We start from the raw sequence: 25274 nt of genomic DNA, 5'->3' as shown, positions 1-25274 counted from the left end.
CGTTAGTCCTACCAAACCAATAGATGGGGCCGCCCGTTACTGCCGAAATCGATGAATTGATACATGCCTACAGAAACACCTCCAGTGTCCTCGTATATGCGATGTGACATCGCAATCCAGCCATACCGTTGCTTCCACGAATATCTGACTTCTACTCCGGGTATAAACTGTTATTTGTGTATCAGGACAACAGGCAGGCAGCAAGCGACCTGTGGAATAACCACTGACGGTATTGTGCCCGCCATGATTGTTCCACCTACTCCCGACGTTGACAGAGGGGCGAACAAGGTAAACTTAGAGCTATATGTATAATCTTTGGAGTAATCATTCGACCAATACAGAACCTGGTGTGATGGCCGTTGGACTGGAACCGGAGCTTGCCGGACACTCGACGGTTTCTTCTCGCGGGGGCTACCAGGTACTCAATTCGAAAGACGGGGAGGAAAAGCTGCCACTTGCTGGTCCAAATGTTGATAAAGCTGGAAGCCACTGGCCGGTAGGTCCAATTAAGCTTATCGCCGCCTGGGGTTTCCGCAAGGAAGCCCTTGCTGCTCTCGTCCCAAGTAAACGATGCCGGGTTGTAGCTGTTTGCCCAGCTTCTACTCTTCGAGGCCGACTAGCGACATGGCTTCCAGCTTCAGAAATTCATAAGTATATCCCCCAGAGAGCATCACGAGATGATCGGCAAATGTTATGTGTGATGCAGCATTTTTCCAGTGAACCCTGCATACTTCTCGGAACTCATATTCTGGGGGCTTACATTGATTTCTTCACTGTCCCCATGACGGTGATCACTCACCATTCGAAGAAGCTGGAGTTGGCGGGGTAGTGCTCCACCAGCTCTGTGGGAAGCCGCGGCCCTGCCGAATTGTCCGATCGACCACCCGCTGGACCTGGTCACTCACCGTCCCCCTCTTCAAACTGGGGAACCTCGCACCTCGCCTCGAGCTACGTGATGCGGACAGGTTCAATGGCTAGCCCCCACCCCTTGCTTGAGGAAAGAACCAGCGATTGATGCCACTACAGTAGGAAGATGCATCTGGGTGCTAGTGAACCACAGTTCGTATCAAGAATCTGCCGTTCTCCGCTCCTGGCAGCCGCAAGTCAGAGCAAACATTGATCTATCGCGGGAAGACTCTGGATTTGGATGTTGCGTCACCTGACCTCGAGCGCGCGCGCACTTTCCGCAATTAGGACCCTGCAACCACCCATCTCGCATTGCATAAGCCGTGCGTGCAACTCGACGCACACTGCACTCGATGCCATCTTGGCAAGCAAACAGGCATCTTCTGTCTGACAATCGAGTGATGGCAATTGCAATTGTGTACCTAGTACCCAAGCTCCGGACCAACCAGCTTAGCGGTTGCGGCATACTGTACCGCTTGTGCAGCGTGCAGGGCAAACAAGCACTTATTTCCGTTATCTTATCGCCGTCGACACGATTGTATTACTAGATTGGGTAATTCAGGATCTCTGAGAACTGACTATCACCACCAACTCGACATCATAAACAGGTAGTTATAGCGAGGGATGCACCCAGACTTCCACCAGAGACCCTCCCTCCTGTACTTAAGTCGTCATTTCGAGGGGCAATTCACGGCGAGCCATGGCAAAGCTAGTGACAGGGAATCACGTCCATTGGATGCTTTTGGGCGTGCAGCAACCGATGTCACTGCAAGCAGCGTTTCGTCATCGGTATGCAGTATGGGTGGGGAGGTCATGCGAACAGCCTCGGCTTTAGACTCCCAGGTTTACTTTCAAACATTGTAGTTGCCAGGTTGCTGTTCTATATCTCCTTGTGGCAACACATACAAACGCGATCGACCGATTGAACCACGGTGACCCCCCAGGTGATCGAAAGGAGACCGGGGGAGAAGACATCCGACAAAAGCATTTCGATATGCCATGTAAGGGGCATATGTAAAAGATCCCCTACCAGATAGAAAGATGCAGTTTTGTAGCGGCGTTCCAGGTGCCAATACATAAAGATAGCAGGGTACTTTTGATTCTGAAATGTGACTCCTCGATGACTAGCCTCGCTACCCGGGAGGCGGTGCCCTTGCCTCAACGCACGCCGGAGGAGAGACATGCATGTAGTGAAAGTGCGCAGATCGACTCTAGTGGGCTGCCAAGGCTGGCGCCCGCAGAGCCAACATACCCGTATGCATTGAATCTTCCAAAAGTGGTGTCATGTAGATTTCGTTTACTGTCGTGCATACAACATGGGCCAATGGGTCTTGCCGTCACAGTCACGCATAAGTTCAAGGCCGCGGGCTACTGCTTATAGGGAGGATATCCCTTCCAATTATTACTCCTACTCTCTGTATAAAGTTTCAGTTCCTTATTCCAGCCCATTGGTGTTCTGTGTGTTCCCGCAAAGTCGGATCAGTACGACGAAACTCTGGAAAGCCCCCTGCATTGATTATTTCCTACTCACATACTTCGGTATCCGAAGTACTCACCCATCATATACCCGAACATGGGATCGCAGGGTGCTACCAATGGGGTTAACGGTGTTAACGGACATGATACCTACCAATGCCGGGATGTCCCCATCCACGCAAATCGACATCTCAGAGTTATCTGCATAGGTGCTGGAGCCTCTGGGCTCTATCTTGCCTACAAGCTGAGGAAAGACTTCACCGACTTCACTCTGGATATATATGAGAAGAACCAAGATATCGGGGGTACTTGGTTCGAGAATCGCTACCCCGGGTGTAAGTTGACACCAAACTGTACTTGAAGAAACGATACTAAAAGAAATGGACAATGACAAGGCGCTTGCGATGCTCCCGCGTAAGCCCCCTATTCCTCAAAGCTATAGTTAAATCTAGACATAGTTCTTTCAGCCTAACATTCTTTGCTTCAGGCACAACTACACCTATTCGTTTGAGCCGAAATGGGACTGGTCTTCGAACTACGCAGGCGCGGAGGAAATCTTCAAGTACTTCTCCGACTTCGCGACCAAATATGATCTCCGCCGCCACATCTCCTTCAGCCACCAGGTCGTGGGCGCCCGGTGGGATGAGGATGAGAGCGAGTGGGTAGTGGATGTCCGGGCGGGGGGTCCCGAAGGCGAGATCCAACGCCGCCGCGCCGACTTCCTCATCAATGCTTCTGGCGTCTTGAACAAATGGAAGTGGCCCGACATCGCTGATTTTGACTCGTTCAAGGGACCCAAGATCCACAGTGCTGCATGGGATGAGAGTGTCGACCTTAAGGGGAAAAGGGTTGGACTCATAGGCAACGGGTTGGTGTTCACTACTCGAGAAGTTTTACCTGTTCTGATAACATGATTGCTGATTATCCCTTTTACAGATCGTCTGCAATCCAGATCCTCCCTCAAATGCAAGAGTGAGCCCCCCTCATCTAAACAATACCCCTCTATACTGTATGATCTTGCTCACACGCAGCCCCTTTCTCCAACCAGAGTCGCGGACCACGTGACAACCTTCATCCGGCAGCCCACCTACGTAGTGCCCCAGCAAGGGATGGGCCACCACAAGTACACCCCAGAAGAACAACAAAATTTCCGTGACGACCCTGAAAGCCACCTCCGGATGCGCAAGGAAACGGAGCGCGCCATCACCGCCGTCTTCCCCGTCTTCGTCCGGGGATCGGTGGCCCAGACGAAGATCACAGATGCTATGCGAGTTGCCATGAGGGAGAAGTTGCTCGCGGGTGACTCCGAAGAAAGCCTCAACGCCGAGTTACTGAAACTGATCCCGGACTTTCCATTCGGATGCCGGAGGCTGACGGCAAGTGCTCACATTCCCTCAAATTTGCCGATTTGATCTTGCTGACTTGCTTCTCTTCCTTTGGCACAACAGCCCGGCGTTGGGTATTTGGAAAGCCTGACGAAACCCAACGTGACGGTGGCCCGTGGCGGTGGGGTGACGCGCATGACCCCCAACGGCTGCGTGACCGCGGATGGCAAGGAGTGGCCCCTCGACGCCTTGATATGCGCCACCGGCTTCGACACGACCTTCCGCCCCCGGTTCCCCCTCATCGGGCGGGGCGGCCGCTCCATGGCGGAGGAGTGGTCCGAGACGCCCCCCAGGCCCAAAACCTCAAGCACAACAGCGAACGAAGAAACCACCCATAGCGGCGGGAACGGCCCCGAAACCTACCTTAGCGTCTCGGCGCACGGCTACCCCAACTACTTCATGTTCCTGGGCCCCAACTGCCCGATCGGCAACGGGCCCATCATCATCCTGATCGAGCTGGCGGGCGAGTACATGGCCCACTTCCTGAACCGGTGGCAGAAGCAGGGGCCGGGGCTCGCCAGCTTCGAACCGAAACGGGAAGCCGTCGACGACTTCATGGCCCACAAGGACGCCTTCATGGACTCGCGCGCCGTCTGGGCCGAGTGCGACTCGTGGTACCGCAGCCGCGCGACCGGGCGCGTCACCGCGCTCTGGCCCGGGTCCGTGCCGCACTACATGGAGGCCCTGGCGGAGCCGCGATACGACGATTACGAGGTCACGTACCGCAAGGGGGCGAACCGGTTCGCGTACCTCGGCAATGGGTTCTCGCAGAATGAGTTGGATCCTGAGGCGGATACGGCGTTTTATATTCGGAACAATGATCGGGAGGGCTCGGGGATCTTCCGGCCGATGCAGAGTAACCGCAACGCCAAGGACGCTACCCAGATGTTGGAGTCGACGTGGGGTGTCCCCTGATCGTCGAGTAGTGTGTCAGGTTTCCTGAGAAGGTGGAGGGTGTTTCTTTACGTGTATTTATGTTACATTTACAGCCGCTTCTACATGACACAGATACACACACGATGCTGGACGGATGCAGGTTCACGGAGATCATGAGAGCATATATTTTAATAGCTCGACTTCAATATCAATAACTCTCGAGTTTTCGCATACATAGTCCCTGGAGGAGCTTTACCCCAATTTGAGGGGACTGTGCAGACCAAATGCATGGTGTAAGCGCGTGAAGCAAATACCCGGCGACGAAGAGATAGGCGGAAAACTGCTGGCATCGATGAAGGGGCAGGTGGTAGGTAAATAACACGAAGTGCCAAGGTTAGTTCTTCATAAGTTTCCAAAGTTGATCCTGTCAAATTTATATACAACTATGAACTACTTCTCTGTTGCATCCGACTGTGTCATTATGCTCATTATAATGAAACATCTCAAGACTCCTGTATCACGACCTCAGTGCGCTTCGTAATCGCATTCGCCGGCGGCGGCGGCAATATGCACTCCTCCGAACTATCCGCGCCCGCGCCCCCGCCCAAGGACGTCGCCGCATCCCGACTAGTAGTAACCCGAGCATTGTACCCCAACGCGACGCCGAAGGCGGTGTCGGACGACTTGTTCCGGCGGCCGCCCAAGCTCTCCATCATCTCGAGGGCGTAGATGTCGTCGGCGGCCGCGACCGCGGCGTTGCTGTGTCGCCGGTACCCCGCGCTCCGCAGGGTGCCGCTCCTCGTCAGCCCGCCGGTGCTGTTGCTGCTGCTTTTCCGGGCCCCGGGGCCGTACCGTGAGCCGTAGGTGTAGCCGTGCGAGCGCATGTGGCGCGAGGTGGTCTCGAGGAGGCTCTTAAAGAGGGGGCGAAGGGTCGGGAGGGAGGCGGCGAGGATGCCGGCGTGGAGTTCGGCACTTGAAAGGGGTGTCAGTTACGGCGTACCGGAAAGTGAGACATAACAGTTGGCAGAGGGGTTTCTTACGTATTCCACAGGAAAAAAGCAGTCGACCTGTTTAATAGCTGTAAGTCAGCAGTGCACAAGTTGACACTTGGGGAAGATTTAGTGGCCCAAGACCCACCATGTAAAGTCCGCATTCTCGAAGATGTGAGCGCCCAGATACACACGGACGATGGCGGCGATACAGGCACTAATACGAATGTCAGTGACGCGGACTCGGCAGCCAATCTGGGACCCGGGTGCGAACTACTTACAAGATACCCAAGCTCAGGGCAACTATGAGAGTGGCCTTGGTCCGAGTGTTGACTTGGAGCTTCAGTATCATGGGGATGGGGAGCAGCACGAAAATAAAGTCGGTGGTGATGTTGACCGCTGCGATAAGTTAGCCTGGTATATGGACAGACAGGAGTACTCTAGGGGAAGTGGCCAATTACCTCCATTGAATATCCCGATGTTGGTGAAGGTGGCTCGATCGAAGCATTTCGCCCCGGGCGGCGGGACCAACGCAAACGTGGCCTCAGGTGGGACGCACTGGAAGACCAAGGTGCAAACGCAAGATATGGTGAACAGAGTGATGAAAACTGTAGAGAGAAAGCGAGTCAGCCACCCGTCCTCGGGGAGGCATCCGCTGATGCCAACCACCCTACTAACCTTGCGTGAAGATGATGAAGCGGCGGTACCACTTGTTCTGGATGAGCCGCAGCAGGAAGAAACCAATGGAGATCTTGACTAGGCTGATGCCGACCACCAGAAGGATCCCGTGGATGTACTGCCAGCGGAGGAAGGCCGGGAACAGCGCCATGTCAAGGTCCCATATATGCCGGCCGGCGCCGGTCTGGCACTCGCCGATAAAGCAGACCATGGAGCCTATCGCAGCTATCTGGTCGTCACCCAAGACGATTTGTTAGCAGCCAGCTCTCGAAAGGCGTCGACGGGCAAGGTTTTGGATAAATGCAATGTCGGAGGAGCACTTACCAAAGCCGCCATCATCACCATGTCGTCGACGCCGAGGGTCTTGATCATGAACTGCCGGATCCAAATCACTGCCGGATCCAAATCCGCAGCCCCACGATGGCGAACGAAAGCCCCATCATGAGGCCCGAAACCGAGAGGATCATGTTGACGTTGGAGTCGCCGGCTGTCGGGGAGGGTCCCGGGGGCAATGGCGGTGGGGCCTGTCTTGTGTCGATCTGCATCGTGTCGAGTATCCCCTGGATGATAGCTGAGACAACTGGGAAGGAGATGACGACTGGGGCAGTAGCTGGTCACTTGTGAGTTGTTATTTCCAGCCTTTGCAGGAGTGAGTGTAGATGTGTAAGGAGTGTGTAAGTTTCAAGGCTCTCAGAGAAGTAGTTGCGAACCGGCGACAGGATATGGTATTCCTCTTCGACCAGCGACAGAAGCTCAGTTACAACGAGGCCATGTCGACCATGGGGTCGCGCTCGTGTCGTGTTTGCTGCTCTCCCCCAGACTCCCCTTTCCGTTTCTTTTTTCTTTTTCCTTAACGGCTTCGGCCAACGTCAGGGGCAGATCAAACCCCTTGGCTTTGCCAGATCGCAAGGTTGTCAGGGATATGTTGAAGGCGGGGTTGGCGGCAGGATCGCACTTGTTGTAAGACGTCTGGGGATGAAAGAGGCTCTGGGGAGGGGACCCTGGGCGGGTATACCCGAAGGGCACATCCTGCTCAAAGGATGTTTGGTGCCTTGACCTCATCCGGTGAAAAGGCAATACCTATGGTGTCCCCCGAAAATGGACGCGATGGCATCTTTGGTAGTTGGTGGGCAATATACTGGGCAAATTGCCCGCAGGGGTGGCATCGCGGGGAGTTGCAGTTGGAAGCGGCATGTGGGCGATAGGTCGACAACATCTGCCGAGATCCATGGGTCTACCCCGACGGACAATAAACCGATTGGCCGGGGCGGTAATTGCTATCAGGCCTACCACTATAGTCGCATTTTGCCTCTACAGTAGGATTGATCTACGACCCAGATGGGAAGATCTCCATTGAACAGCTCCATCTGTATCAGCCAATATTCCAAAGCTGGCTCTTCGCAGCTGACCAATCGTCAATGCTATGGAATGAACATGAAAAAGCCAACATTCATGCTTTAAAGACCCCCTGAAGCCGACGGGTCTGTCTCCGTCGATGCCAGCTCCCGGGGAACGTATGCCCTGGCATTCTATGACCATCATGTCATGAAGTCGCACGATCCCGCAAGGTATCCAAGAACATGAATGTGATTGTGACCATCAGAAGCAATTGGCTTTTTCATTATCGCAAGATGATGCTGATTTCCAAAGGCGACAGGGATCGGATATTGGCCTGCCAAATGACCCACGCTTCCTGAAGCTTGCATATGCCGGCGGCCGTTTCCCCGGTTGCACAAGTGTGGAGTGACAACATGCTCATGCGACCTTATCTCACCTGGAGAGCTTAAAGATACGAAGTGTCTTGGGCGAAGCATTCAAAAGGCAGATCCAACGATTCAGGGTCCTAAAACCCTGCGACAGGAAACAGGGGGTAAGCTGAATTCAATAGCCGCGGAGCTAGATGGGTGTAGAAATAGGTGTACAAGCGTTTCGTCATGGGAACCAAAATGTTGAAGAAATTGGCTAGAAACAAGCGCAGCATACCGACATCTAATTGGGCGTCCGGCGGATGGAGGGTTGCTTTATAGGGTGGTAGTGCGCGGGTGCACGTCGCAATGAGCCTGATGCTTGCTTTAAGGCTAAATGGGACTCATCGCCATACGATCAGGTCATGAGCCAGCCACACGGTAACACTAATGTGCTTCCATTTGTGAGATGCGACCGTGATTCAACCGCCATCTATTGTCCATCACATGCTGCTTGCTCTCCGCGTATGAGCTTCCGGTAGTTGATCATATTATCCAATTGTGTTTTGTTATAACCCCCCTATCCACAACGCCTTTTGGTCAGTACGCAACATCTCAGCTAGGGGATGAAGCGGCACCAATTCACGCACTATAGACGCAGTCAACTCTCACCTCTCCCCCAACAATGTATTAATTGGCATTCGACTTGCAACTTGCATACGATGTTGCACTCAGAAGCCGAACCCGACGTTGTCCCTAAATTTGCCTTATCCCACATCCGGATGTGACAGAGCTCATCGCTTATCTCCCCATTTTTGCCAAGTCGATCCGGTGATATCTGAGATTGTGCTGGACGCGCTATCTCATGAAGATATGAGCTATATAGCAAGGGTAGACGCGGGTTGGTGCATCTCGCACCGGAACAACCTATCTTCTCCCAATAAGAAGGAGAAGCGAAGCATCCCAAGTAAAGAAGCGCTAAGGCCACTACATGCGTCTCGAGTGGCTCTAGATGGGAAGCCCGGCTGGCAGTTGGTCAAACTTGAATGACCCCAGCACGGTGAAAGCACCCGCCTTCCCCGCCAAGCCACAGACAGGGGCAGATTGCTACCGGTGAGACGGGGAGGCTTCAAAACTGCATCAATCCAACGGGCACAGGTGGGACTTCTCCGCCAAGAACCTTTTGATAGACCTGTACCTTGCGTTTGCCGGTAACCGGGGAAATCTCTTCGCAGAGATGCGCTAATGCATGCATGGCTTGTTCGGGGCCTGTATGGGCCTGTGCATATACCGACAGGGATGCCATATCCCTTCGAAAGATCGTGGCTTAACAGTAATCTTGCACGCCGATGTGGTTGGGTCATCTGTCCCAAGGGATGTTCCGAGTATTGGGCCCTCGCGATCGCATTGACCTTGAGCCTGTTTTTCTTATTTCGTCAAGCAATCAGAACCACGTGGTCAGCCCGGGCCCTGGGTCAGCATGAAACCGGCTACGTGGTAGCAAACATCTATTTTCCGAGGTCGGGTCGTTGGCCATGCTGCATGCGAGTCCGTTTACTTGGGGGCAACAGCTACTTGTCACGTTCTAAAAGATCAAGATGATATTGGTAATTATTATGGACCAGCATGCTGGGTCGGTGAATGGGCCTGATGCCTCATGTTACCAACCCCTGAGATATGCTTTCGTTTATTCCTCGCTTAGCCAGCTTCGCGGAGCACGAGCCTGTTGCATGGGATGCTCATCCGCATCGTAGGATCCACAGACCTCTCCCTGGTTTCCTTTTAGCTGATAATCAAGATCTCAAAACGAGTTGTCATTATGCACAAACAGTTCTCATGCACAGAAGGGGTAGCTTTGGTCCCGACTGTATACAAAACAGCTCGAGATCTATATACCAGAGCTGTGTCCCCGCATGCTGTGGCGTTCTGCTCCTTTTTGCTACCGTAGCTCAGGTACTCGCTGACTCTACTCCTTACTGTTTCATGTTTCGAATCACAGCTCGCCTTTGACGACATATACACCGCTTGTTTTCCGTTGCCGTCGCTGCTGTTCCTGCGGCCGTTGTATCTACAGATACAATGCATCTCCTGCGTCTGGCACTGAGTGCCGCCACCCTTTTATCTGTGGCCGATGGCAAAAGCTGCTATGTTCCGGAGCCAACCGATGGAACGGACCTGCTGGCCAAGCAGAGCTTGAGCAGACTCCATGATGCTGTCGCCGGTGGATCACTGCAGAAGACGCTGGCAGAGCATGATGTGACCCAGACCTGCACTTTGAAGAATGCCGCGATCCGGAAGGAGTAGTACGTTCTTTCTGTCAATTCCCCCCTTTGCCCCTGTCCCTGGCTCCCCTTGCCTCAATGGCCATCTCGGTGAACTACCCGACTAACCTATCTGATCTCAGCTCCACCCTCACAACTCAGGAGAAGCTCGCCTATACCAGCACCATCAAGTGCCTGATGGCCAAGCGCCCACGGACCCCAGCAGACCGGGCCCCGGGCGTGCGGTCCCGGTACGACGACTTCGTCGCGACGCACATCAACGCAACCAACACGATCCATTTCACCGGAAACTTCCTCAGCTGGCACCGCTACTACATCTGGGCCTTCGAGACCGCCCTACGGGATGAGTGCGGCTACCAGGGGTACCTACCCTACTGGAACTGGGGCAAGTCAGCGCGGGACCCGGAACACTCTCCTTACCTGGACGGTAGTCCCACCTCGCAAGGCGGCAATGGGGCGCATGCTCCACATAACTGCACGCAGGCGCTCATCAGCGGGAAGGGGTGCATTCCCGCGGGGCGCGGCGGAGGCTGTATGGAGACGGGGCCGTACGCGGGGCTGATGGCCAACTTGTCGGCGACGGGCCCGACGTTCCCGGGCATTCGGACGGGGTTTCCGCTTTTGGGGTACCAGCCGCGGTGCGTGAGGCGGGACATCTCGTCTTGGGTCTCGCGGCAGTGGTCTACCGACGCACAGTCCGTCGACCTGCTGACCAACCCCGCCTACCAGACGGGCATCCGCGCGTTTCAGGACCGCATGCAGGGTGGCAACGTTTCCAATATCTTCAACTCCTCGTTCTTCGGTGTCCATTCCGCCGGCCACTTTACCTGGGGTGGCGACCCGGGCGGTGATGTGAGTGTCCCCAGCGTTTCCTAACAGTGCCTCTTCTCGTCGTGGGGAACAACTGCAAGCTGACACTCTATGCTTGCAGGTCGCCGTCTCTCCTTCGGACCCTATATTCTGGCTCCACCATAGCCAGATCGATCGCACCTGGTGGATTTGGCAGAACCAGAAGCCTCTTGAGCGCATCTTCCAGATTGCCGGTACGCGAACCCTCCTCAATTACCCGGCTAGCCCGGAAGCGAGTATCGAGGACTTGCTGGATCTACACTACACCGCACCGGCCAGCGCCGTCAAAAACCACGTCAGCTCTTTGGGTGGACCATACTGCTACATATATGTGTAAACACGCCGGTTTGGAAGATCTGGGGTGCTGTATTAGAGGATGTAAAACCCACTACGAAGTTTCACTTGACTATCACGTGTATACTTAATATATAGAATCGAATAGTTGAAATATGTACCCGAACAAAGATAACATCCATTATCTAGAATCAATTACGCGTACTATATTATCCCTGCTCAGTTACCGTATTGTAAAAACAGAATGTTGCTCAATCCGATCCATCTCTTGCAATCTCTCCATCTCCTCTGTGGAGTCCAGGCCTACAACTCAGCATGGACCAACGCAGGTGTAGGTCTTCCTTCCGCCGTTTGACTGGGAGGCTACAGTCGCGGACGAAGCACAGCTCGTCGTTCACAGCCAGAATTGACGGTCCTACGCCGATGTACCCGTCTTCAGTTTCGAAGAAATGCAACCGCATCAGCTATTTTGCCTGTTCTTCGAAGGCACTCATGTCAGTCGAATATTTCTTGGCGAAAAGGTCGACCGAAAAATCGCCATTCTGGAAGCCGAGACTCTGAGGAAACCGGATAACTGCCTCTTTCCGAGAATTGCATATCTTTTGGAAGTTCGGATGCCGCATTCGGTCAGTCTCATGGTCTAAAAAAAGCTTTGTGTGGTCTCCAGGACGGAACACGTATTTCGTCAGGTCGTAGGGCCTTTCCAGAGTCTAGGAAGATATGGGCGTTTCTCCTGACCCGTTGAATACATATTTCTCTGAGTACAATCCTTGGGTAATGGACCTCGGCTGTTGTACTCGCAGGCGTTGGCGTGGTCCAATCAAAGGCATTGTTGGGATCAAATGAGGATTCCTATTTTAGAAGCATCTCAATTTGTTGAACCTATCTATGCCTATAAAACGGTTCTAATCGTTCTAACCGGCGTAAGAGAATCTAGCATCTCTGTATTGATCGTTCTGTAACACAGTATTTGTCGCTAGTCACATACCTTTCTCTGATTGTCAGTCACTTCGTTATCCGGACTTTGCCAAGATGCTAAACCATCCGTGGTCTCCCAAGCTTGCGGTCGAACTAGTCACGCCGCCGGGCTAGATTCTTTTGTGGCGTGTCCTGCAGTACATTTCTCTATATTCTTGGTAACTGAGCCTCGGCCATTGCCTCCCACAATCCGTACACTCCCGTCGCCGGGACAGTAGTATAAATCCATGCTTATATGTCCATATTCTCTCAATGGTGAGCGCAGCTCGATCCTTCTTATTAGCATCCTTTCTGGCCCAATCGGCATTCGTGGCAGAGGTTTTTACTTTTGCCCATGATTATAGACACCGTGTTCTGGTTTACGGGCAAAGTACACAAATCGTCCCGCAATCTCCCTTGCGAAATTTTGCAAAAGCACTTGTCCCGTACCTGCTTGCTCAGAGCTCGGTTGCAAAAATCCACGTCGTTGTTGATAGCCGAGATGGTGGCCCTGCAGTTGACGTTGTCTTGGGCGGGGAAGATGGACTGCACGAGGTCGTACGTGGTATTCACGATTTCTTGGACAGCTTTCGTCGCTTCTGCCCACAAAGTCAGCCGCGACGAAATGGATACACATCACCGTGAACGGGCAGCGGGGGTGGGGGAGGGGGGAGGGTTGGTTTCACTGCTTACCAACCGCCTGTTCGCCGCCGGTGGGCGGCGGCCTCACGGGAGCAGGTTTGAGGCCTCCACCGTTGACTGGTTGCGGATCGGGATGTCCCCTTACTGGGGGAAGTGGGGGAATTCCCGCGGAGATGGCTAGCCCGAGCAGGAGGGATGCCGTTGCCAGATGGAGTCTCATGATGGGATATATATGCGCTTGTTCTTTGTTGTCGGACTATGAGGGAGGAGATGCTACGAGTAAAGCAGGAACGCAATTACATTGGGTCGAAAACCGACGCCGCCCTTTTATAGATGAAATGGAGTATGACGAGGCGGGAAGCAGGCGGCCGAATGTCGCAAGCTCGGGCGGTAGGCGCATGCCTACCAGAGGTGGTGGGAAAGGGCACAAGGCTGCGCGCCCAGCCTGCCAGACTCGTATATGGCTAAGCAATCGGGTCACCTTCCCGAGCTAACATAAGCTTCGAGAGTAAGAAACGGGTGTGGTCGGCTACTGCTGCACTTAGGGGGGCTGTGGCGGCGGCGGAGTGTGTGTCAGCTTACGCCAATGCAACAACCTGTATTGCATTACAGAAAGTCTTTTCCCCAAGGCTTGCGGTATGTATGGCTATAAATACTCCGTGGGAATGGCTTGGCGCGTATTTGTCTGAGTAAATAACTCGCATCCACGTGATGATGAACGTTTTACCGTCCTTGGGTATCTAGACATCGTTCTATGCCGACCGTGGAAATCCATCATGTTGTAAATATATATTCTTCGACTTTCTGTATTCGTAATGCAAGCCATGACTGGGACCTCTGCCGCGTCTCCTTGGAAGGGCATGGAGTGCGAGGGCTTTCCTTATTGTTGGTCTTCAAGAAACTAAGATGGAAGGCCTGGGTCCCGGTCCGCTGCCCCCTGAAAACCCTGTGACTGGTTCGGCAGGATCGGAGGAACATCGACTGGCGACCTTAGAGCTCTCATTCCAGACTGGAGGAGAATGAGTTTGGACGAATGCATTATTGGATACAAGAAGCTTTCGTTCCATATCACCGCCAACAGCAACTTACCCCGTCAGGCCAACAGACAGGGCTGTCATCCGCAAAGCGAGTGTCGTCGTGAGTCCAGGCCGAAAAGTGGCTTCAGCAACCGCGACCGACTCGGTGGCCACCAGGGGGCAACGTCAGCTTATCGGGGTCCGTTGGAATGCTCCTCACGACGCTAAGCGCGCGCGCCCAGCCCGATGCTGGGCGACCGGCACAGTCTCAAGACGGTCGACGACCGCCGACCGGAGCTGTACACGGCGGTGAGGACGACAAGCCAATCACGGGACCGCAAGCGCGCTAGGCGCAGACCCGAAGCGCGATCACCTTCGTACCGGTGTGCGCACAATAACGAGTGGACTAGAGGTTTTCGGCGCTTGTCACACGGTAAGGCTGAGCTGCGTTAGATCATCAATGCTAATCTAGTGGCTGGCTGAAACTTGTCTGTGAGGTCGGTGGCTTGCAGCAAAACTAGTTTGAGCCTCCAAAGTCAGGAACAAGAATTGAAGGATTGGTTATTACTGATTCGTTCTGGGATTAAGGCTACGTTGGACAAGACGGAAATCGACATCCATCGTCTACAACATTTCCAAACTCTGGACCGGAGCGTGGTCGAGCGCGGCAACTAACATATCCCGTTCCGCTGCTTCCAGCCCATCAACCTTGGATGTGCCAGTAAGGAGCCGAAGTGACCCAACCCTCTCGTAAATACACTTCTCATTGTCCTTCCCGATACCCTGAACCCGGCGCAACATGAGAAGCATGTCCGTTTTATCGTCCAAATACTGCACCATCCTTAAACAGTAAACCGAGTCGCCAGGGGACACGCAGAGACTACCTCCCTGTGTCCAATCGTAGTCAGGCCACACCCGAGGCGCGACAGTTACCGCACCATCTTCGTCAATACCGCAGCGGAACTGCAGGTGATACCTATGTCGCCCACCCGCGTCCAGACCCGGCGTCAGCGAGACAGTGGCCCGCAGCAGCGGCCCCTTAATGCATAGCCGCCCAGCCTGAACCTGCCCAAACTCATCAATCCCCGCGCGCACAGCCTCACAGCTCTCCACCTTGGCAAACTCGATGCGCTCCTCCTGCTTCTCCTGGTAGATCTCCTCGTCCCAGTAGACGAGCCCATCGCGGTACGTGACAGGCTCTGCGACACTGGCCCAGGACCGAGACGGCGCGATGTACTCGTCCGGCTTGTTCGGCCTCCCCCGTTTCCCTGCACAAACATCCCACAGCAGGTCATCGAGGATTGAATCCTCGAAGAGGCCCGCAAGGTAAGGCGACCTTCGCTTCCCCGCGAAGGTCCGCGCTACGCCCCCCACAGCCGGGAGCCGATCACCGGGGAAGGTTAGGCGAAGACCGGTGTAGAACACGACCATGGATCGCCAGATGCGGGCGACGTAGTAACGCGACTGTTGCAGCCACTGCTCGTTGCTCCACTCGCCGCCGCCGCCCTTGGTAGTCTTGGCGATGGACTCGAGCGCCGACGAGTACATCTGCCGCGGGTTGGGCAGCGGCACGTCCTCGTAGTTGCCGAGGAACCCGATGTCGCCGCACTCGCAGCGGCAGCTGGTCGCGCACTCGAAGAAGAGCTCGTGGTGGCCGAAGTGCAGGACGCGCGGCGACAGCATGCGCTCCTGGTAGATCCAGCCGCGCGCCATGAGGGGGAAGTGGCGGTCCGTCGTCAGGTCCACCGACAGCTCGTGCTGGATCTTCTCGCGGAACACCAGGAGGTAGTCCTCGCCCGCCGGCGTGGTGCCGCGGACCTCGAAGTCGGGCGTCTCGGTGAAGAGGCCGCCGGCGCCGCTGCTGGCCTTGGTGGCGGCGATGGTCAGGTAGGCGTGGCGGTAGATGCTGGCCATTTGGGCGGACTCGCGTTGCCAGTCGAGGCTGTCGTCCTGGATGATGCACAGCGAGTCGATCCAGATGTAATCAATCCCAAACTTCTTCGTCATGCAGATGGCGTCCCAAAAGGTCTTGGATAGCTCCTCAACGTTGATCTCGCGCATGCGCTCCGCTAACGTGGCCGTTTTGGTCGTGATAATCTGCTGTAGACCCCAGCAATGGCTGAGGGAGATGTACTTGTCGATCGGCAACCTGGCGGTCTCTACCACACGCACCTTACCCGTGTGCCGACCAACGTCGACGAGCCTTGACGGCAATCTTGGGGAGGATGAACTCTCCAAACGAGCTGCCGCGCAGTAGCTGACCTCAGGCTCATCGTCTCCGTCCGAATTCTCGTCGCACATGTCCTCATACTGGCCGTGATACTCGTCGTCACAATCCCGGAGCCACTCACACGCCTTCTCAAACGCCTCCTCAGACCGAGTACCGGCCGACGTCCTCGCAGAGATCGGCACATACTCCCACGCCTCAGGACAGGGGCAATCCGGCTCGTCAAGCGTAAAGAACTCGACCTGGAACTCCGTCTTTGCCCCCTCGGCATCAATCAGGCGGCAAGTGATGGTCTTGTTACTATCCTCGTCCGCTCCCTCGCGCGACGGGTAGTAGAACTCGATGTCGATCGACTCCACGAAATCCGGCTCCATGCCGTGCTGCGACAGGCAACCCGCGACCCCCTTTCGCAGGGTGTCGCAGCAATAGCACGTCGCGGCCGACACCACAAAGCTGCTCCAAGCAATGCCATCCTGCTTGATATGGCGCGTGATGGCGTTACCTTCGAAATATTCCTCCTCCGTTGGAAGAGGCCCTTTGCCTTGGAAGCCGTTGCACAACAGGCATGCCATTGCTGGTTACTCGGCGTTGTTGTAAATAGTGATTGGTTATGTATTAGGTGGGCGGGCTGCCTGCCTAAAGATCACTGCGGGGAAATTGCCGTAACGGCGGCCAGCCCCTGTCGTAAGCTGCGCCGCCTCGAAGCAATCGCTCGTCAGGGTGAAGTAGAGACCGTGGCGGCCAGTCTCCACGCCTGCATCGAATTTCAAATAGACAGCGCGCCAATGAAGCTTGTGTATAGCTTGTTCTCCATGTTCTTTTTTTTTTATAATCTATTTGTCTCCCCTGTGTGTTTGGATTGATTGGTCGTAATGACCCCGTCGCCGCTGGGCATCTTTCTTCCACCCACCTAGCTCGGCTACACCGTCAAATTAAGCTGTAAAGAGAAAGGCAAACGGATGTTTAAAGAGTATTGTATAAACAAGATCGCTTTAGTACCAACGGTATAGTCGCTCGAGATCCTCCCCGTCACCAGAATAATCGCCATGGTATAGATTGCTCCCATTGGCATAACCAACAAATCGTCATCTCCGTGTGTATCAAGTACCCTTGTTTGAAAATCCGCCTGCAGTCTTCAATCGAGGCCAAATGGTGCGGGGTCGCAATCAGATGAGTCCTCTGCTCCGTAATATCTCGCTAAGTTCTTTCAGTTTCACCGGTTTCGCGAGGAACAGATCGATCCCGCTCTCAAACGCCTCCCTCTGCGTCTCGGCCGACGCGAGCCCCGTCAGCGCGAAGACGGGGCAGGCCTTGGACGCGCCCGTGTCGCGCTCGTGGGACCGGATCTGCCGCGTCGCCTGGAGCCCGTCCAGGCGCGGCATGTTGATGTCCATGAAGATGCATGCGTAGCGCCCCGGGTCAGCCTTGAAGGACTCGACGGCTTCGATCCCGTCGACGGCCGTGGTGAACGCGCGGTCGAGCTTTTTCATGTACGCGCACAGGATCCGAAGATTGATCGGGTTGTCGTCGACGAGGAGGAATTGCGCGCCAAGCGTGGCTGCCGGCTTGGATGACGGAGACCGGGAGCCGGGACCGGAGGACATAACAGGCGGTAATGCCAGAGAGGGCGGGCACGACGTCACTCGTGCAAGACAACCAGATCCCTTTTCCCATGGGTAGGGTTCGGTTTCAACCGCAACAGATAACCTCCGTGGGCTCTGATTGGCGGGGAAGTACGACTGCGTTTGTGTGGCGACGGAGGCCATGCCCGAAGGGTCGAGCCATCCGGGGCCAAAATTCGTCGGTAGCGTGGATATTGATGTCGTATCCGCAGATGGTGTAGACACAGACTGTCTCGAACTAATGGTGGTTGAGACGTCTTGTAGTTCAAGCCATCGGTTGAAAGCAAGAAGCAGAACTCTTGCGAGTTTCCGAGGACCAGTCCTGTGCACGTGGTTAGCCATGATAAAAGGAGGGACGGTGTATGGAGAGTAGGGAACTTACGGCTGTGAGATGAACTCGTATACCTGATCATTGTCGGACAGTGCCGAGTTCATCGTCCGAGAGTGAGCAACAACCGCGTTGGGGCATATCACTACAATTGGAGGCTTGACCGCGAATGCCTGTGTTTCCAAGGTCACATCAAGACTTGATTCCACACACATAATCACGTCCGGGGTAAAGCCAGATGACTCCGAGACGACCTCCATGCCCAACCACCCTTTGCAAATCTTCTCAACTGCCGATACACCAACTGAGGCGTTGCTGGTGCTCTCACTGGGCGTCGTGGCATGCCCCACCAAACAGACCCGGAGCCCTTTGAGCATCTGCCGTTGAGCTCTGAAAGCCTCCTCTTCTTTATGCTCCGCGAGCTCATGGTCGGCCGATGGCAAGGGAAGCAGCACAGTTACTGCACTGCCGACGCCCAACTGGCTCTTCACCGAGATTTCGCCACCTAGGGAGGACACGAGCTTCTTTACCAAGCTGAGTCCAAGCCCGGTGCCAGCGCTAAGTTGATCTGCTTGCGCGAAAGGCTTGTAAAGGTCGTGGGCGAGAAAGTCCTGCGACATGCCTTTCCCAGTGTCTTCCACGACGATACGGATCATGTTTTGTTTCGCGCCACGCCTCCTTGTGGCAACTAGATCCCTAGACAATCGGACCTCGATCCGCCCTCGCTCCGTGTACTTCAAAGAGTTGCCGAAAAGATTCATGACCACTCGTCGAATCGCACCAGCCACGGTGCGGCACTTGTACGATTCGCTGGGCTCTATGTAGAAATAGACAGCAACGCTGGCCGGCACAGATAATGTCTTTTCATCATCCTGAACAGGAGAGAGGCTCAAATGATTCAGCATCTCCCCAAGGCCTGATCCTGAGGATATGCCCCCGCCAATATCAGGGTCAGTGGCTTTCCTCCGATCATTATGTAAAGAGTAGTCTGTCGACATCCGGTGAAAGCCTGCGAACACACTCTCCACGACCTCCTCGACAAGCGTATCAAGCCTGACGTCTGTTACTTGAGCTGTCATCCCATCTTCTACTGATAGGGTTTTTCCATGTATGCCTCGCGCCTTCCGTCTCTTATCCGAGTTCAGAAAGTGGTTGACCTTGGAATAGTCCAGGAGATGGTCCACCGTATCGAGAAGCGTTCGTCCGCAGGTCTCGAGTGTATGAAGAATATTGCCTTGGAACGTATCAATGTGCGTGTCGGCAAGGAGTTCCGTACTGATAATCAACCCGTGAAGAGGGGATCTCAGCTCGTGCGATATCGAACCAAGCACGTCTGACTGAGCCTGATGAGAGCGAGTAGCCTCGAGACGATGAACATCGGCCATTAGCAGCGTACCAAAAGCTCGCAAGTAACTGAGCTCCACGGATGAAGCGAAGACGCGGTTATGCTCATAGATACAAGCGAGACCTCCAGCGTACCATCTCTCTCGCTTGTCATCCCATACCGGAGCGAAACATATGCTGCGAGCCCCAGGGCACATTTTCTGCAATACTTCAGCTTGTCGTTGTCTCGACCATCGCGTCTTGGAAGGAGGTTTCTGTGGTTTTGGTGTTGGTATCGCATCTCGAACAGACTTGGCACTGTCTTCAGAGGACTCGCTTGTTTGCAACGCCCCGTGTTCATCAAAATTGAACACCCTGCCGCGAGGGTGTCTCTTTAGTAAGGAGGAGAGAAGGCTCGCGGGGAGAGTCACAGGAGGTCCAGTTCGGGAAGTGATGTTGTTATCCGAAATGGTCGCTCTCGATGTCCCTAGGATGTGGCAAGTTCCGCTATCGTGCCCTCTGGATTGCAGCGACATCTCATCACTACTGGAAGAAGTGGTAAGGGGATCTGTCGGCTGGTCGCGGTTTGGCGAAGTGTCCACTCGGGCACCGTAGGAACCAGAGGACGCATTGAAGAATGTTACATCGCCAATATTAAGGCTCTCCCGAATCACATTCGCGGCCCTTGTGAATATGCCACCGAGCGATAAGTCGTCATCATCTGATGACAATGATAACCTGGACGGGACGGACGTTGAAGAGATGGTTAGAGGTGGCGGGCCCGGCCGCGACGCAGGAACAACAGTGTGGCCACCGCTAGCTGCAATTTCTGTGCGTGTATCCTCATTGCCACCGCGTCCCTTTTCGACATAGGTATCCGATGATAAGACATCACCAATCTTGGTAGGTTGGTTTGAGGTTTGGCCATCGTCGACCTGGCATGATGCGGCTGGTATTGCGGGGTTGGAGGCTTTTTGTTTGGCGCGGGGAGGTCCACTGTTGGTTTGGAAACCAACCGTGGCTGTATTATCATTGCTAATGTAGGATGCGACACCAAGCATCATATTCTCGGATCGCTTGAAGGCGATGGCGGAGCGTCGCGATTCAAGATGGGTCATGACAGTCCGGGAGACATGGCGGATTACGACGTCCATCATTGCAGCCTTGGCGTCATCTTCGGATATAACCTCGGTATGCATCAAACAGTATACCCCGATGTTGATTCCCCCTGGCGATCGAATGGGAACGGAAGCGTAGAATCGGGCGGGCGAACCTGGGGCACAGTAGGGCTTCATGCAAAAGCGGTCGTCACCTTGCAGATCGTTGACGAATGTGACAGGTAGTTCTTCGTCGCATGTTGAAGGTTCTCCATCGTAGAGTAGAGTCCATTCGCAGACGCCATGGTTTCGGGGGATGGCCGTCTGGCATAGCCACAGCTCTTCGCCATCTCTCTCCTCGCTGCCAAGACTGGGAAGCAGCGAGAGACTCGGAGTGGCTTCAGCGACGATATACTGCCATTTCTTATCAAAGAGCGAGATGATACCGCGTGCCGTTCCGGTGCGACAGGCTCCCAACTGGGCGAGAGACGTGAGAACCGGGTCGTTCGACGTTCGTAGTTGAGCGTTGGGTATTGGAACGGCTGTGTCGTTGTACGTGATGTTGGCCCACAGCGTCGGGTCGTAGCTGTTTGTATGCGAAATGCATCAGAACATGGGGTTTCTCTCCTTTTGCCCTCCTGCGACAGGAGCTTACCTAAGTACCTCGCGTTCGCGGACGGATTCACGAACGCGGCTGCCCATTTCGACAAAAGGCGCACAGAGCGAAAGGCATTAGGTAATTACACGGAAGGATCGTTGGCTTCTGGAGAAATTTGTCGACTTGACATAGAGGCGAAACGACGGTATAGTCCTTATTGAGGGAAGAAGCGACAGAATATGATCCAGTGCAACCCAAACCCAGAGGGCGCAGGATTGGTGTAAACGCGAGCTTGCATGCTCGCCTCCCACCTCTGACCCAAGGACGACTGGACTTCAGAGTCTACTACGTAGACCCCACCACTTGCCCGTGGCAGCGTGGTTCTGCCCGTGGCACTTTCTCAATTACCATTCGAAACCCCGATTTTGGCACCATCGAAATGCTCCAGAACCGGATTCTGGCATGATCGAGATTGGCTGTAGCCGCTAAATGCTGTATCCCCGCAAGATCGACGATCTATGCTCGTACACGCCCAGAACCACGACATTCAGCCGCAAGACGCATTGCCCTACTCCCCTACTGGCTGTCTGCTATCAGGCGGATACTGTGCGCACGTTGAAATTTGGATCAATAATGTATACATATGCACCATGCCCCTATACATTTGACCCTCGCTCCTGCTCCGTGTGTGCTTAGGCATTCCGGCGGCGTATACTCTTTGCCATTGGTTGGAAGTGCCGTCTTCATTCCCACAATTAGGTAGGCAAGTAAAAAGCCCGCTGGAAACCTCGTTCAGGCCTTCTGTGCTGACTCCATCCGTCCACCCACAATCACACCCCCAAAAGAGAGTCCACAGCTACGATGCGGCCGCATGCTCGGACAGGCTTGCAGACAAACCCCTAGTTTCGATATGGATCAGCTGTCGGCCAGCTCTGGGCCAGCTTCTGGAGACTGCGTTCGTGTAGTTTATTTACACCTCGACGGCGATATCCCAAATCTAACGTCGCTCCATTTCAAATGCCACTTTTGCCAGGTAATTATACTAAATCAATCAAAAAACGAGAGCGGTGCGTTGGGTGAAATCCATCGCTACTTTTTCCCTTGTTAAATCATGCAGCATGGATCCCTTGCTCAGCCCACGTGCCGGTGAGCCGTCCGGCATTTCACTAACGGCGACGCTTAACGCCCTGTAGATTCCGGTGCAGGGGGCCGACATATGAACCATCTTGAGCACTTACTCCGCGCGGGTGCTGAGCTATCCGGAGACAGCTGCGTGCCACGTTTTTGAATCATTCAATCCGGAGTATACCCCATAGCTAAAACACGTGCAGTATTCCAATTTAAGGAATATTCTGTTTCCAGTATCGACAACCGATCGAGGATGAGGCGAGGCTGGCTTCCCCAATCTGGAGGGTTTTGGCCTCTGCTGACCACGGAACCATGATAGCCCTAATTCCCCTAGGGCCCCCAGGTAAGTTTACGGCGGGGGGCATTCTTGGAAGGGGCTGGCTTCAAGTGCACTTTGCCGGTAGCGCTGGCGGGTAGTTCCGAGCACCTCACAATCGGCGACGACGAGCATCAGGATGCCTTAGTTCGTCGCATATGCAGTCAAAGGTTGCTGTATGTAAGGGGTGACCGCTTTCGACGCGGGGTAGCGCGGCAGGATGCCCAATGAGGTTACGGCCAGTTTGATGTTGCATAGGCTCTTCGACCGCTCGGCATTTCCGCTATGGGCGTCGCGTCTTAGGCATCGAGGGTTTGACTGATCCCTATGACTCTATTGCATGGAACGATTGCGCATCTCTGCTTTGTTCGTCGATTGAATGCGCCCGTTTCGCAGCAGTCTCTTATAGAATGCCCATCGTCACATCAGCCAGTACCGTGGATCAATCCTCCGTCTTGATCCCCTATGTTTATCAACCTCTCCAACAATCTCAAATACGAATCTTGACTCTGTATCCCGGGGAAGGATTGGATGAGCTACGCATCCATCTCCGCCATGTCCGACTCCCGCCTTACGACCCGAACTTTGACTCCCGCTGTAATCCTGGCGACTCGGTTCTTGCATACGAGGCATTGTCATATACTTGGGGCACCACGTCCTCAGGAAAGCATGTCTTGGTTAATTCAGGCGATGGCAGCGGCTATGACAGTCCGTATTCCATAATATCAATCACGGACAACCTCGCAGGAGCCATGAGACGCCTTCGCGACACGAAAACCGCCAGGACTCTGTGGATCGACGCACTCTGTATGAACCAAGAAGACAACGATGAAAAGAGCAAACAGGTTCCTCTTATGGCCCAGATATTCAGATCGGCCGCCCGAGTTCTCGTGTGGCTGGGTCCCGAGCGCGACGACAGCGCCGTTGCCATGCGGCTCATTGAGTTTATGTCAACGAGGGTGAAGTTTGACTGGACAACATATGAACACGAATTTGATGCAAACTACTATAACGACTTTCAAACAGAATTCGGCGTTAAATTTACCGCTTCCGCATTCGCGGCGCCCGTAGAGTCGCTCCTGGAACGGGAGTGGTTCAAAAGGGTTTGGGTGCGCCAAGAGATTACCCTCGCACGGCAGGCCGTCGCATTCTGCGGCGCGAGCGAGATAACGTGGACCCTTTTCAAAACGGCGGCTTTGGGCCTCTTTTACAAGCTCTTTGGCATGCAGAAAACCACCAATCTGTTCTTTTTCGTGCGTTCCTCTCCCAAGCAATGGCGAGAAGTGCGGGAAATGTTGGCAGGCACGCGATGCACCGACCTCCGGGACCGAGTTTATGGCATCCTCGCAATGCTTGATAGTGAAGACGTGGGCCCGCCTAACGTCGACTACAGTCTTTCGGTCGCTGAGGTTTACACAGCGACTGCGGCGCACTATTTCCAGAAGGCAAGGTTTCTTGACCTGCTGAGGTCGTGCGAACTGGCACCTGACCGGATGCCCGAGCTACCAAGCTGGGTTCCGGACTTTTCAACCAGCCCTTCGTCCAAGGAATTCCATTCCAATGCTTTTCTAGCTACAGATACTCTCCCCAGTGTCGAATTTCCCAAGGGGCCCAGAGGAGGAGCCATTCGCCTGCCTGGAGTGAGGAAGGGCTCATTGAAGGTAGTCAAAGTAATGGGTTCGTTACCATCCGAAGCGGCAGTGGCGGTCTCACGTATACTGCAAATGGGACCCGCCGCTGATGAAGTTTACGTGGGAGGGAATTTGACCTTCATCGACGCGCTGTGTGAAGCCCTAGAGTGTGGTGATTATCACCATACCTCCGACTCTTACCCTGCAGTTATACCTACATTCGAAGAAGTTCGTCGCGTTTCGCGTGGTTTGCTTTCATTGGCGTCATCAATGCCACCCATAGGCATGGAATCTGGTGGCACTGATACGACAAGCAGTATCAGTCCGCAAGAAATAGCTCAATATGAACACTTTGAAACTCTCATCTCACGTATGTGGAGGGGACGCGCTCTGTTTCTCACGGAGGATGGTTTCGTCGGGCTGGGCCCAGTGTGGGCATCACCCGGTGACAGCTTGTTCTTCCCATGGGGCTCCCGTTTCCCTGTGCTGATACGCCCAGCCAACACCACCAGCAGATTGATAGAAGAAGAGGCCAAGCAACAATGGCTAGTCGTTGGCCCATGTTACGTGAGCGGGTTGATGTCGGGTGAGATTCTCTATGGGTCGTTCCCTCCAGACTGCTGCGTCGTATCACCTATGACAGGCGAGAACAGAAGTGTGCGTCCCGAGATTCACAAGATGATTATGCAGGGTAATCATGTAGTTGACACCGTGCGGGACACAGAGTATGAGAGGGAAAGGGTGTGGAAGACTTTCGGCGTTAATGATGTGAAACTAGTGACGCCTGAGATGGCGATACGCAAGGGGATACCAATCACCTGGGTGGACTTCGTTTGACCCTTCATCCTTAATAAAGTTTACATCTTTTACGGAATTTCGAAAATGTCACCTTGACTGGGGAGCTCTGGTCGGATACTTGGCTGAGCCGAAAGAACTTTCGATGGTAATTGGATCGCATAAGCGTGCATC

At 54.3% G+C, this 25274-nt stretch overlaps 7 protein-coding genes across 7 annotated transcripts; 3 read left to right on the top strand and 4 right to left on the bottom strand.

The window, feature by feature from the left end:
• Window positions 1–2479: 2479 nt before the first annotated feature.
• Window positions 2480–4682, top strand: PG985_011081 (uncharacterized protein; the record flags this gene model as incomplete). The annotated part of the gene is made up of 6 exons (XM_066830848.1): window positions 2480–2717; window positions 2778–2796; window positions 2870–3250; window positions 3319–3354; window positions 3431–3758; window positions 3831–4682. 6 exons carry the CDS (start codon window positions 2480–2482, stop codon window positions 4680–4682), a joined length of 1854 nt encoding a protein of 617 aa, XP_066681530.1.
• A 464-nt stretch (window positions 4683–5146) lies between these two features.
• Window positions 5147–6855, bottom strand: PG985_011080 (uncharacterized protein; the record flags this gene model as incomplete). Its single annotated transcript, XM_066830847.1, has 8 exons — window positions 5147–5615; window positions 5684–5710; window positions 5781–5849; window positions 5914–6031; window positions 6094–6240; window positions 6311–6539; window positions 6635–6685; window positions 6730–6855. The coding sequence occupies 8 exons, from the start codon at window positions 6853–6855 to the stop codon at window positions 5147–5149; spliced, it is 1236 nt and encodes a 411-aa protein (XP_066681529.1).
• A 3219-nt stretch (window positions 6856–10074) lies between these two features.
• PG985_011079 (tyrosinase) lies at window positions 10075–11463 on the top strand (the record flags this gene model as incomplete). The annotated part of the gene is made up of 3 exons (XM_066830846.1): window positions 10075–10298; window positions 10400–11129; window positions 11209–11463. The coding sequence occupies 3 exons, from the start codon at window positions 10075–10077 to the stop codon at window positions 11461–11463; spliced, it is 1209 nt and encodes a 402-aa protein (XP_066681528.1).
• An 871-nt stretch (window positions 11464–12334) lies between these two features.
• Window positions 12335–13239, bottom strand: PG985_011078 (uncharacterized protein; the record flags this gene model as incomplete). Its single annotated transcript, XM_066830845.1, has 3 exons — window positions 12335–12376; window positions 12828–12976; window positions 13071–13239. The coding sequence occupies 3 exons, from the start codon at window positions 13237–13239 to the stop codon at window positions 12335–12337; spliced, it is 360 nt and encodes a 119-aa protein (XP_066681527.1).
• A 1420-nt stretch (window positions 13240–14659) lies between these two features.
• PG985_011077 (uncharacterized protein) lies at window positions 14660–16834 on the bottom strand (the record flags this gene model as incomplete). Its single annotated transcript, XM_066830844.1, has 1 exon — window positions 14660–16834. One exon carries the CDS (start codon window positions 16832–16834, stop codon window positions 14660–14662), a length of 2175 nt encoding a protein of 724 aa, XP_066681526.1.
• Window positions 16835–17428: 594 nt separating this feature from the next.
• Window positions 17429–21334, bottom strand: PG985_011076 (uncharacterized protein; the record flags this gene model as incomplete). Its single annotated transcript, XM_066830843.1, has 3 exons — window positions 17429–18206; window positions 18267–21218; window positions 21288–21334. The coding sequence occupies 3 exons, from the start codon at window positions 21332–21334 to the stop codon at window positions 17429–17431; spliced, it is 3777 nt and encodes a 1258-aa protein (XP_066681525.1).
• Window positions 21335–23084: 1750 nt separating this feature from the next.
• Window positions 23085–25142, top strand: PG985_011075 (heterokaryon incompatibility protein-domain-containing protein; the record flags this gene model as incomplete). The annotated part of the gene is made up of 1 exon (XM_066830842.1): window positions 23085–25142. The coding sequence occupies one exon, from the start codon at window positions 23085–23087 to the stop codon at window positions 25140–25142; it is 2058 nt and encodes a 685-aa protein (XP_066681524.1).
• Between the last annotated feature and the right edge of the window lie 132 nt (window positions 25143–25274).

The sequence above is a fragment of the Apiospora marii genome (assembly GCF_038362585.1).
Source record: "Apiospora marii strain CBS 49790 chromosome Unknown utg000007l_segment0_segment0, whole genome shotgun sequence".
Classification (NCBI taxonomy): domain Eukaryota; kingdom Fungi; phylum Ascomycota; class Sordariomycetes; order Amphisphaeriales; family Apiosporaceae; genus Apiospora; species Apiospora marii.
The sequence above is the reverse complement of the archived record's forward strand: the minus strand, read 5'-3'. Positions and strand labels throughout refer to the sequence as shown.